This window comes from Andrographis paniculata, unplaced genomic scaffold (genome assembly GCF_009805555.1).
Source record: "Andrographis paniculata isolate CXL003 unplaced genomic scaffold, ASM980555v1 Contig30END, whole genome shotgun sequence".
Taxonomy (NCBI): domain Eukaryota; kingdom Viridiplantae; phylum Streptophyta; class Magnoliopsida; order Lamiales; family Acanthaceae; genus Andrographis; species Andrographis paniculata.
The window spans coordinates 3,153,720-3,167,018 of NW_026137563.1; the positions used below are offsets into that span (position 1 = coordinate 3,153,720).

The 13,299-nt window shown below is 40.7% G+C and overlaps 2 protein-coding genes across 2 annotated transcripts; one reads left to right on the forward strand and one right to left on the reverse strand.

Moving 5' to 3' along the window:
- The first annotated feature begins 4,107 nt into the window (after nucleotides 1–4,107).
- Nucleotides 4,108–9,451, forward strand: LOC127246878 (uncharacterized). Its single transcript, XM_051268503.1, has 5 exons — nucleotides 4,108–4,254; nucleotides 4,589–8,549; nucleotides 8,652–8,781; nucleotides 9,010–9,092; nucleotides 9,182–9,451. Exons 2-5 carry the CDS (start codon nucleotides 4,599–4,601, stop codon nucleotides 9,266–9,268), a joined length of 4,251 nt encoding a protein of 1,416 aa, XP_051124460.1. The 5' UTR covers nucleotides 4,108–4,254; nucleotides 4,589–4,598; the 3' UTR covers nucleotides 9,269–9,451.
- LOC127246879 (protein kinase STUNTED-like) lies at nucleotides 9,446–13,203 on the reverse strand. The gene is made up of 10 exons (XM_051268504.1): nucleotides 12,827–13,203; nucleotides 12,422–12,519; nucleotides 11,915–12,164; nucleotides 11,144–11,833; nucleotides 10,812–11,060; nucleotides 10,564–10,727; nucleotides 10,391–10,470; nucleotides 10,166–10,313; nucleotides 9,948–10,097; nucleotides 9,446–9,880 (listed from the first exon to the last, which is right to left on the reverse strand). Exons 1-10 carry the CDS (start codon nucleotides 12,990–12,992, stop codon nucleotides 9,608–9,610), a joined length of 2,268 nt encoding a protein of 755 aa, XP_051124461.1. The 5' UTR covers nucleotides 12,993–13,203; the 3' UTR covers nucleotides 9,446–9,607.
- Between the last annotated feature and the right edge of the window lie 96 nt (nucleotides 13,204–13,299).

Below are 13,299 nucleotides of genomic sequence, written 5' to 3' on the forward strand. Positions count from 1 at the left end.
ATGTATTCATTATAATGGATTATTAATTTTGAAGTATTTCAAATTCAAAAGAAATCAAATCCATTCATTTAAAATCCACTTTTAAATCCAAATTCATCAATTTAAAATCCACCTTCAAATCCAAATATATCCTATTAAACAAGTCTAAATGAAAATGATTGATATGATATTGGCCATTAGGTATATACCTTTCTTAATATCAGCCATAGTATATATCCCCACAAATTTCACCATTCACCATTCACCATTCACCATCCACTTCATAACATTATAACTTAAGTTACAGTCCAAATTAATAACCATAAAACATATCATTTTTATTCTAGAGAACAAAAAAATGAGAACTTTACAGGAAATAAAAACATTTATGAGTGTGAGTATGCATGTCAATATATCCAAATGTATGCTATTATTTATTAGAAAGATTTGGACAACAAAGAGGTGGAGGCAATTGAAATATCCACCGGTTTGATTCTCTTTCTGAAAAGGATACTGATGATTTTCTGTCCTAGGAGACTGATTTGGAGGATACATTATACATTATACATTATCTTTAATAGTTATTATTCCTTATTTTTCTCTGCTTTTGCCCGATGATGTAAGTCCTATTCCTGCATTGGTCATTTCGTCATTGTTGTGGTTTTGCAATTAATTTTTTGTCGTAGGAGCTTGAGTTGGAGGATACATCTGATTGTGATTCCATGGATCAAGTCCCTTATTATAGGAAGCCGAAGAGTAATTCTGATTTTGTTATTTTCCTCATGCTTCACCATTCTCGTACTCTTTAAACCATTTTCAGGGGTGACTACTTCCACCTATGATGAATTTAGTTTATCCATGGATTTTCCAGAGAAATTCTTAACTTCGTGGCGCGGCGGAAGGCAGGAGATGAAGACCACGGAATGCGCGGCTGCAATCAATGGAAGAGGAGCTGGCCAAGAAATGTGATACTTAAGCATCGTGTCTCCAGGCGCAAGATTAGTGTGTTGAGCATCATTTCCAGCTACGAACCCGTGACTCGGAGGAGCATAGCCACGTCCGTAACTATAATGCTCATTGTGCCGGGAAAAATATATAAGGGCCATGTGGTGAATCACATCACTGAGAAGGAAAGCGTAAAAAAAATTATAGAGAGAAAGTAGAGAGAAACTTTTTATTGCAGATGAACTTGGTTGAATGTACAAATGAGGGTGGATAGATCGAGTATGTACAACTATCTATAATGTTCTATAGTCTTCCAAAGTATTCAGCAATATTCCACAATATTCTACTTTGTTCTAGAAGGATTCCGGAATAATCTTTAATCTAGAGTCTTCTCTACAATTTGTGAGAATTTACATGTATACTCCTAGAAGATTCTAGATAATAATAAACTGCTATCTCCGGACCCTTTTCCGCCTCCGTCTGTGACAACCCAGCTTCAGCTAACGGATCATCTCACTTGAATGCTCCGAAGAAGTGGTGGTTGATAAGAAGCATGATGGAGAGTGATTCATCGTCTACTATTTAGCTCGCCTATCTTTATTTAACAATATGTTATATATAATCCATTCAACTTCTAACACCAATTCTGAGATTTAATAGTTTTACTTTTTGTTGGAATAGCAGGAATCCATTATTACTATTTGTGAATTGTACGAATCGTAAAATATTATTATGCTATCTTCTCTATGATTTTACTGTGCATAAGCTTTGATTTCTACTAATTTTGGTAGTCTTTTAAGTCTTATATGATACGATATAAGGTGGCGGTTACTAATTCATTAGCTATGTGAACAATTAATGGATGCGATATAATAAAGATAATATAGGCATATTAAACAATTAATGGATGCGATATAATAAAGATAATATAGGCATAATAACATTATCCGCACTATTGTTTTTATAGTGCCGGTCAAACAGAATTTGTAATGTGTTAATTAAAAATATTAAAATTATATCGACTGATATATACTAATGTGTTAGCCAGACATTGTCATAGTTTTAATCAAACAAAATATATGATCGACTAATTAAAATATGAAAATGTATTGAGTGATACATATAGTTTTTATTTTTTGTGCATTCAAATATAATTTTGAATAAAATGAGGTTAAGTTCATTTCATTAATTCACAGCCTTAATTATGAACTCATTACAATGGATTATCAAAATCTTTCTCAAGATATTCGACTGGAGTATAACAAAAGAATAGTTTTGCATAGAATTTCAAATCAAATGAGGTAAGTGTATCTCATTCATTCATCACATGAATCATTTATTTGTTATAATGGATTCTTAAATTTGTTTTCAAGACATGTGATGGAGTAGAAGAAACAGAGTATTCATTATCATTTGCAGCTAGATAGACTCCATTTCAAATATATTGAAGTTGTTTCAAATGCCTAAAAACTATGAAGTTTTCAATACTCGTTCTCGTATATTCATGCATTTATTTATTTTGTGTGTCCGTGTTTTTATTTTTTTTAATGCAAAAATATCCAAATGAAGAGTTTTCGGATAGAATTTCGAATCAAACAAGGTAAGTTCATTTCACGAGTTCATAACCTTAATTACGTAACCTTACTCCAACATTCGAAGGAGTATAGCAAAAGAACGGCGCTTCGATAGATTTTAAATAAAACAAGGTAAGTTGATTTCATTGATTCTATCGCCTTAATTATGTATTCATTTTAATAGATTTTTAAATTATTTTTCAAGATATTCAATGGACTATAAGAGCCCGGATCATTAATTCAAATTTGCCGCTGGACAAAGGAGGTAGGGATACGGAGACAGCCAAGAGGTTTGCTAAAAATGGTACAAAATAGCTCACTAATCGAGCATTCTTGCGCCAAAGATGTACGGGGCTAAGCAATTTGTCGAAGCTGTGGGATGTAAATATACATTGGTATCTTTTGTTTATGAGCTCGGTAGTGTTGATTGTGTTATGTATAGATATAATGTGTTATTTGTGTTTGTGCTTATTATCTGTTGAGGCAGGCATTTATATATTCCGACTTTTTATTATTATTTTGGGATAGGCATACCAGAAGTTGACTATTTGTTCCGACAATGTATTATACTGTATATTACTTGTTAAGGCAGATGCGCCAAAACGACCGCATATATATGCTATGACCGTATTTATTTTCTTTTATGTTGCTTACGTATTTCGGCCGTGTGCTTATTTTTTTGTTTTGTCGAACACATATTCTAAAATATTGTATGATTATTGTCGTCATATCTGTTTAAATAGTGCACACGTTTGCTTCGACTGTGTTTATTTTTCATTCGAACCAATCATATATGCCGAAAAAAGTCTTATCCATTTGAATAGAGACCTGAGCTCCAAAACATGAATAAGCAAGAATCAGTTAAGTCTATTTATTACATAATTAGTTTTCTGAAAATCTGACAATTAGGACAAGTTTATTCGGGACAAATCACAACCAATTTTTCTGATGATATCAACAATTCAAGATTGTATTCTATCGAGTCGTCCAGATCATTGAAAGATCTTGACTAGTTCAGAAATTAAGTAAACAAGAGATGTGTGCTCAAAGACTAACCTTGGTCGAGAATGGTTAGAAAAGAAAATTGGATAAATAATCTTTTCCAGCTATCATCTAATTTCCCATAATAAACATGTTAGCACAGAGGTAATTCAACTTAACAGAGCTAACAAATACTAAAACTGCCATTTGAAAAAAATAAAAAAATAAAAAAAGAAAAAACAGGGACAGGGTAGCGAAGCTCCTGCAGGAAACGATGATCAACCAAAATGCATGCTCCCAAACGTAATTCAATCAGGAAAAAAAAAAAAGTGCGAATTTTGTAATGCAGGGTTAATGGCAGCATTATACTGCAACTCGAATCGAGGTTTTCTTTCTCCAGTCGACGCACATACGCAGAGCTAACGTACAACGTGGTAAGAATGACGTACAAGCGATTCGAAGCAAGGAGGGTGGTGCTTGACGCGTGGCAAACTAGGTTTTCGATTTTCTAGGCAAGTATATATGACGTAGTAGGTCCACACTATTTAATGTCTGAATCGGACTGAAAACTCACCCTGCGGACTCTGCGCCGACTGTTTCTCAGATTATCTCTGTGTACATCGAGTGTATCGCCCGCCATAGGCATCTTCCAAAAGGAGGTGCTAATCTCGTGTTGCAGTAACTGTAAGGGAGAATTGCAGGAAGGAAGAAAGTGTGCGGATCAGATCCATCGCGTGAGGAAGAAACAAGAAAGAAGAAACCCAGATTACCGCCGGTGAGAACGCTTCGTTTTCATCGATTTTCCCGATGTTTTTCATTTTTAGTTCTTTTTCGATTTTCACGATGTTTATATGATAGATCTGGAGGCGGGTTTTGGAGTTTTAAATGTTGTGGGGGTCCATTGAATTTTGTCAAGGGTTTTTTAATTTTTAATGGGTTAAACGCTGTTCGAATAAAATAATCAAATATGATGATTGAGTTTGGGTAAACGTCTTAGAGTAGGAAGATTTTCTAACAGGGTAAAATGATAGCGACAAGATCAGAAATTTCACAAACAAACTCAAGCACATATTTGTGATTTTGTTTAAGACTATTTATTGTACTTGCAGATACATTATAATGGTGAAAGTAGAGAAGTTTTGTCTCTACGAGGACCTCAAATATGCTGTAACATCAAATGTCTGGACTGTCGATAAATTGGCAGAACATGCAAAACATGTGCAAGAAGATGACAAGATGGATTTGGGGTACAAGGAGCTCCTTGTGTCGATTCTCTGTAATGAAAATGGATTAAAATTCGATGACAAGAGTAAAGACACTAACAATAGTGTCGTGAAGGAGACAGTGGATAAAGGATCGGTGTCTCCGGACAAGGGACAAGAAAAATCCAGCAGAAAGAAAGTCGCTTACGAGAAGAAGCCACAGCCACAAGGAGAAGTTGAGTCACAAAAGAAAGGAAGCCACAATGATGGAGGACGTCATCGTCTCTCGGAGAAGACACAATTGCAAGGAAGGTTTGAATCACAGAACAAAAGAAGTCGCAATGATGGTGGACGTCGTCCTGTCTCGGAGAAGGCGCAACTGCCGGGAAGAGTTGAGACACAAAACAAAGGAAGCCGCAATGATAGTGGACGTCGACATGTCTCGGAGAAAACTCAACCTCAAGGAGGAGTTGAGTCACAGAACAAAGGAAGCCGCAATGATGGTGGACGTCGTCGTGTCTCAGAAAGAGTTATACCGGAAGGACGTGAATCGCAAGTTAAGCTCGTGGTGGAGAAATCCCGACCACCACCGGTGATTGAATCGAAGAAAAAGGAAGGATGCGGCAATGATGGTGGACGTTCGGTGGTGGAGAAACCCCGGCGACTAGTAATTGAGTCGCAAAACAAGAAAGGTTACGGCAATGATGGTGGATTACCGGTGGTGGAGAAATCCCGGCCACCACCGGTAATTGAGTCGCAGAAGAAGGAAGCATGTGGCGATGACGGGGGATGTTTTGCATTGAATGAGATTGGAGCTGAACTGCAAGAACTCGAACCATGTCACGACCAAAGAGGCCGGGGGAGAGGGAGAGGCCGAGGCAGGGGAAGGGGCCGTGGCCGCGGCCGAGGCAGAGGTCGAGGTCGGGGAAGAATCCGAGCTGGAAGTTCTAACAGTGATGAATTTTGCGACTCGGAGGAGGAAACACAGAGCGATGACTCTTACAGTGAGGGAGGAGGCAGCGACGATAGTTATGCCGTGGAGCAGATCAAACGAAGAGGATTGAAATCACGGCGATGCCCGAGCAGTGGAGATGATTGCAACGACGATGATGATAATTACGCCTTGGAGCAGAACGAGCCAAAGAGGATTGAATGGCACAACCGGCGAATAGGTGTAGATGTTAGCGACGACAATGATGGTTATGAATTGGAGCACATCGGCGCGAAAAGGCTCGGATCAATCAATCGGCAAAGAAGTGGAGTCGCCAAGAAAGGTGTGCTTAAGATCAGGAGGGAGAAGAAACATCCATGCTGCAATTGCGGATCACATTGCCGTCGGAAAGAGAGAGACGAAATGGTTGTTTACAGCGCCAACGTGTGCGAGGATACAGACGATTCTCATTTTGAGGAGACGGATGATTCTTGTTCTGATGATCTCTCGGAGATGGATGATGATTTCTCAGACTATTTTCAGGAGGATGACAACTCTGGCGCAGATGAATTCGAAACATCCGAGGACTCACAACACGACCAATATACGGATTCAGATGAAGGATGCAGTGAAGACTCTCGGAGAGCTATTCCGATCCCCAGAACTGTGTGTTCGAAGACTTTAACTTCAAGTCTGAAACATGGCGCTGCGAAACTTAAGCATGGCCATGAGGAGGTATGTAGAATGAGCGGTTGCAAGAGAGAAAAGGGAACAGAGTCGAGCAAGGCGACACTTAAGCGCGGTATTTTTGTGTCCAAGGATAAGGAAGCTGTGAGTGAGGAGGTATACAGAATGACCAGCAAAAATGGAGCAAAGCGGAAGGGATCGAGCAGCATTGTGGGGCGACAAACTGAACCTTACAGAAAACTTTTACTTGACAATGAGGAGAATAGTCCTGTCCATAAATGTGGTGTTTCTTGTGTTGCGAAAAAGATGAGCCATGTAGTAAATTATGAGGCCGAGAAGGAGAGGGAACTCATTGGAGCTATGAAACAGGGAGGGGGAAGTTTAGACAGGATGCCTGTTGTGGAGAATCAGCTGACCCTAGTCGATCCGTCTGCTTCAGTTAACAGGATGATATCTGTATCCAGTGCGCCGAAAAAACAGTGGCTGACTAGAAATATGCTCGAGCGCAGCCACGAGCAATCTGCAGCTGGAAAGACATCAAGGATAGCCGAGAATGTGAAAAGTTCCCCTAACAATGTGGCAGCGTTTCCTGGAAATCGCCAGCTCGAAGATAATGCGCAAGATCAGGAGGATCGCCATGTCGTCTGCACGTGTAAGGCTTGTAGTGTTTCGAATAAGAGAAGCTCTGTGACGAATCTGGAGGGGAAGAGAGAGAGGGAACCAACTGGTGCTATGATCCAGAGAATCGGCGGCTCAGAAAGGATGACTGGTGTCGACAAACAGCGCAAGCAGGACGTGTCATCTGCTTCAGCTAACAGGATATATGGACTGAATACTCCAAAGAAACACGGTCGAAAGCCGTCAGCTTCTGCAAACATTTCTGGATTAAATGCTGAGAAGAAGCAGTCCCTGAGTAGAAGTATGCGCAAGCACAATTCTGAACAACCTCCAGTTCCGAAGCAGCCAAGAAGTGGAGCTAGGACAGTGAAGAGTATGAGAATTTCACCTTACAAAGAGATTGCTGCTAGTGTTCCAAATCACGACGACTCCCCTGTCCATGGCTCCAACGCTTCTTGTGTCGCGAACAAGAAGGGCCAGGCAGCAAATCATGATGGCGAGGAGAGGAAACTTACCGGTGCTATGAGCCATGGAATTAGTGGTTTAGCTAGGAAGAGTGGCGTGGAGAACCATCAAGTGTCGACTGGTGCAGCTAACAGGATGTCTGAATCGATTGCTCCAAAGAAACGTTGGCTGAGTCGCGAAATGTACAAGCACACTCATGAGCAGCCTGTGGTGGAGAAAAGATCGAGGGATGGAGCTAATATGGCGGCAGCTTCTGATCGTTATAAACTCCATCATAATGTTCGACATCAGGAGGATGTCGATGTCCCTACCCATAAGTATAATGCTCGTAGCAGTCGGAGCAAGAAGAGCTTTGCAGTGGATTATGAGGAAGATGCGGGAGTTCGTGACATGGATATGATGCTCAGCGTCAAGAATCAGCGCAAGCACGACGTGCAATCTGATCCATCTAATTCAGCGTCTGGATTCAATTATCCATTGAAGAAACGCGGTTGGAAGGCTGACGATGTGACGCCTTCAGCTCGAAAGAAATCTAGATTGAGTGATCCTAAGAAACATTTTTCGAGTAGAAGTATGCGCGAGCAGACATCGAGGAATTCCGCGGAAGCTCCTGAATATTGTCAAGCTCATCATAGTGTTCAAAACCAGGAGGATCACCATTTCTCCAAGTGTAAAGGTCATAGTGTTGCAAAAAGGAAGAGCTCTGCAGTGAGACAAGAGGCAGAGGAGCAGAGAGAGCTAACTGTTGCTAAGAACCCGAGAGTAATCACGCCAGATTCGATGCCTGGTGCAGAGAAACGGTACAAGGATGATGCAATGTCTGCGCCAAAGAAACGGGGTCGAAAGCCTGGTGTCGCATCTGCTTCGACTATCATGGAATCTGGAGTGAGTGCTTGGAAAGAACATGATACAGGCAAGAAGAAGAGACAGAATACTGAACCTGCAGATAATCAGCATGAGCATCATCGAAAGAAGGCCAAGAGCTTGACTATGTCGAAGAATGTGGCTGAAAAGGCAAAACAGTACTCAAGTGGTAAAGACAAGACTGTGGAGGGAGCTAAAAGTGCTATGGGAAACAAGAAAGGTAAAGAAGAAAACAAGTCTAGAACCAAATTGGAAGGGGTCACAAGCTCTTTTTTGTCTTGGAAGAAATTCGGCAGTACTGAGGTTATCTACAAAAACTCTTCTCTGTCTGTGCTTTTGTTTGCCTTAGTCTTGTGCAATGTATTTAAATTTTTGTGTTCTGTAACTTGACATGGTGAATGCCAGAAAGCTGGAAAATCTCGCAGTGAGTTTCGAAGTCGGGCCTTGGAGTTTCTTCGAAAGCCATGTGAAAAGGGAGAGTACGCGACTCTTCGCAAGGAACTCCAAGCAGGAAACTACTTTGAAACCTATCCAGGTCAGTGAAGATCATCATCAAAATAAGTTTTTAATACCACTTACTGATGCACATTACTTTTCTAAAGAAAGATCTTTCGAGTAGAATTTGCTTGAGTTCGACATTTTCAATTTCTTTACTTGCTCCTTTAAGAATGAAATAAAGAATGATGTTCACCATGTTTACAAGTTCAATGTTAATAAGAACCTTTTCAGACAAACAGTTTCTGTGATTACTACATGGATGCAGAATTTTCAAGGCTACTCGGATATTACCGTTACCAACGAGGAAAGCTCCTGACAATAGTCCGTGCATTCCACTTTTGGATCAAGGTTGGTGTTGTTCATTCAGCTGCAAAACAATTCTGATGTTGTATACAAATCAAGGAATCTTCTGTATTAACATTCTGTGTTGCTGTCAGAATATGAACCAAGAAGGATCTTTCAAACCGTGGGAAGATGACGAGTGCCTGGCGGTGGAGCCACCGCCTACAGACGCCGGAATGTGAGACATCCAGCCGCAGCGAAAGTCGAACTGACAGACAGGAAGATGGAGATTAACCTGTGTTAAAACAAAGACCAATTTACCTTGTGTTGCAGACTTGCGACTTCCATTTAGTATTTCTTAACTGCAATGACCTCTGAATTCTGATTTATTATCTGTGTGAATGTTGTGGGGATGATGGTGATTTGAATGGTAAGTATGATTTAGCATCAAAATCTACGAAAATCCTTAAACAGGTTGAACATTCTATTTCTATCCATTCTGTGGAAACAAGAAACAATCTCGAAAAATTGCTGCACACTAGACAACTAAAAAGGTGCACAGGGGAAGCAGGAGGGATGCTTCAGTCGAAGCTCGAAGATCGGCTCCATCGCCCTTGCAGATAATCCTCCAAGGAAAGGCTCCGCTCGACGCTGCTTACAGAGTCTTCTCCCACGCCGAGCATCGCGAGGTTCAGGTGGGATTGGAGATTCAATTGCGGGAACACTTCATCCTCCAGTGCATCAAGTCCATCCAAGGAATGTGCTCCTTGTCTGGTTTGAGACACCACAGGATCAGTCAGCTGCAGTCTTGCCCACTTCACTACATCCGCGTCGCCCCAGAGAAGCTTCAGAACCTGAAACAACAATAGTCGCCGGGTAATTAAGGAAGATCATGGAGTCAGTGAACTTAAAATGACTTACAGTGTCCATCTGAGGCCGAGCACGCGGCGCACGTCTGATGCACAGTGAAGCTGCCAGAGCCATCCTCTCCACTTGCTCATGATCATAACTTCTGCCCAAGTTCGGGTCCAGCAATGTGGTGAACTTCTCGGAATTTAGAATTGGTTTTGCCTGTAAGAAAATCAAATCTGTAAAGAAACTTTCACTTATCCGAGGATCACATAAAGAGTACAACATACCCACAAAACCAGGCTTTCCGGGCCCTTCGGACAGTTGCTGCTTATAGGCTTTCGTCCCGAGAGAAGCTCAAGAAGAACAACCCCATAGGCGTAAATGTCGATCTTCTCATTCACTTTTCCATACATGAAATATTCAGGAGCCAAGTACCTGTTTATAACAATTAATCTCGTTAATAAAACTATAAAGATAAGGATGTTTCTGTCGTTGAGAATGTCTATACCGACCCAAAAGTCCCAGCAACGTCGCTACAGGTCATGTGAGTAGAAGTTGCAGATGCCCATTTAGCAAGACCAAAGTCGGAAAGCTGAAAAACGATTGGAACAAATACTTAAGCGAGCTTTATAATTACGAAACAGCGCAGAAGAATGTATGATCGAGTATCATGACAACTCAGTACCTGTGGTTCGAAGTCATCGGACAGGAGTATGTTTGATGACTTAACGTCTCTATGAATTACAGACTGGCTTTCTCTTCGATGAAGATAATCCAAAGCCTCGGCTACGCCAATAGCAACCTTATATCTCTCACTCCACCCAAATTCCAGTGGCTCCTTTTTATTACCTGTTTCATATGATTTATAACATCCTTAAAAGATACGGTCGAAAATATTATAGTTTGCAAACGTTATACGACGCTAATGCTTACCGTGAAGATTTTCTTCAAGGCTTCCTCTCGATACAAAATCATACACCAGGAGAAGATTGTTGTCCTCGAAACAGAATCCAAAGAGGTAGATGATGTTTTTGTGATTTAGATTAGTGACTATGTCAATCTCGCAGAGGAACTCCTTCAGAGCATCCTCCGATGGCTTTAAGATCTTCACTGCAATTTCTTTTCCATCAGGAAGGCAACCTCTGTAAACCTTACTGCTGCCTCCTTTCCCGATCATATTCCCTGTGGATTATAATTCCACAAGTACACGTCGATTAGCAGATGAAAATTTTCCCCGTCAAAAAGAAAACAGAGAAGATGAGAACCTGGCATGAAATCAGATGTTGCTGATCTGAGTTCCTGGAATTCAAACAGTCTGCACGTCGCCGAGTACTTATTGTGAAGACCCTCGAGTTCCTTCGGCAAGGATCTTGAGATGCAGTCGGGAGACAGGGGAATCGATGAGCTCTCACGATCAACAGCAACAATGGCACCTCTTTCTCCATTTAGCTCACACGACTCATTCTCGTCATTCCTCGCTGAATTCTCAATTGACACACAGTATCGACTGGGCAGTCGCATAGCCCATTGAACAACGGACACCTGCCTCACTTGTGAACTGTTAGACACAATGGCTCGACGAAGAAGTGGCCAACCAGGTTTGAGTTCAGGTATTTCTTTTAACAGCAGCGTGACTGAACTGGATGCAGCCTCTAGCTTCTGTACTGGTACCATAGCCATTGACTTGTCTTCTTCGTCGCTGCTTGAATGTCTCTCATTAGTCGATATAGAAGCTCTGTTGAATTGAGGCACTGATTGGGGTGAACAGATTGAGCAATTCCTTTCAAGATTACTACGCCCCGATGATTCTGGACTTGCATTGGAAAAACATGATGATTTTTGACAAGAACTTTCGTCCCATGCCCACATTGGCTTCACCTGGCCATCTTTAATGTTCTTGCTGAGTGATCTCTGAAGGGCATTGAGTAATCCATTTCGTCGATGATGCTCAATCTCTGGTAAAGTTGAAAAAGGAGACTAATAAACAAGGTTCTTCGATGCTATACGTCTGATTAGAAGATGAGTTACAGAACTACCTTTGGTACTAACGTGCGAAGACGAATTTGATTTTCTATGAAAAATAATCTTCCCATTGTTAACAGCTAACACAGAGCAATCCCTCGACAACTTCTTCGCGCAGTATTTGGCAACAGAGGCCGATGAACGAATGGCGTGATGAGTTTGTGCAGTTCCTACAATGACCTCACTTGCGTAGTAAGATTTGGCCTCGCGGACAAGAATTTTAGGGACTGATGAACCTCTGCAGATCTTTAGTTTGAGATCTACCTGCAGAATTAGAAGCAAAATCCCAGCAAATGAGAAATCATTTGTTCAGAATGTGCCAAAAAAAAAACACTTGAAAATCCTATGTAAGTGAAAGGAAGAACTTGTCGACATAATAAATTCTTGGACACAGCTGCATAGATCCACCGACAGTTCTCAGTGCTTACATTCAATTTCAAACTTGTACTAATATCCTAAATTCAATCTCAAACACTAATTTGACACGAGACTAGCATTAAAAACTAGAATATTTAATTTACCTGTTTCAGATTACAGAAGCCTTCGTAAACTTCAAGAATTGAGTCAAAAGCTTTAACCAGAGAGAGCAGAGATGATTTTCCATCAGGATCCACAATTACTGCAAAATCCCAGTTCATCACCAACCAGTTTGATTAATTTGATTTACAAATTAAAAATACAGACCGCCAACAAAAAAAGAATCAAATTCAAGAAAAAGATATACGTTAAACTCCAAAAATAAATTTAAAAAATCCTTTCTTTATTACTTTAATTGCTTGCTTTAGAAGAAGTGGAGATGGTTTTGAATTCCATACACCATGATCTCACCAATTTTCACCAAATTAAAATCTCCGATAGCAAAAAGCAGCCATTTTTTTAAAAACGATTGCTGCAAAACAGAAAACAGAAACATGTTTAAAGCTCACCATTGCTGTCAAGAACATGAAGCGCGACGACACGATCACCACTCTGAGCAACTTTCACTAGAGCCCACGTCAGCAATTCTCTGCTGTGCGAGTCGAGCTTCACACCCACCACCACCGTCCGCCCGCCGGAGCCGTCGTCGACACCCTCAGCTACCATCTGAGTCATTCCCCTCAAGAATTGAACAGCTGAATCATGCGAACCCAAACATATATATATATATATAGAGAGAGAGAGAGAGAGAAATAGATAGATATGATAATCCTATAAGAAAGTTGGTTGTTTCTACTCTGCTCGCTAAAACGGGTGGTTAAGTTTGTCGTAACAGAAAATTTGGGCAATTCTTGGTTTGTTTTCCAAGATTTCAGATGTCAGGAAATGAAATCATATGCTTCTCTTCTCGTCTTGTCCCTGCTCACCAATAAATTAGATGGTGAAGTGATGGTCCGCCGCTATGGTTCAAGTTATTAAATTA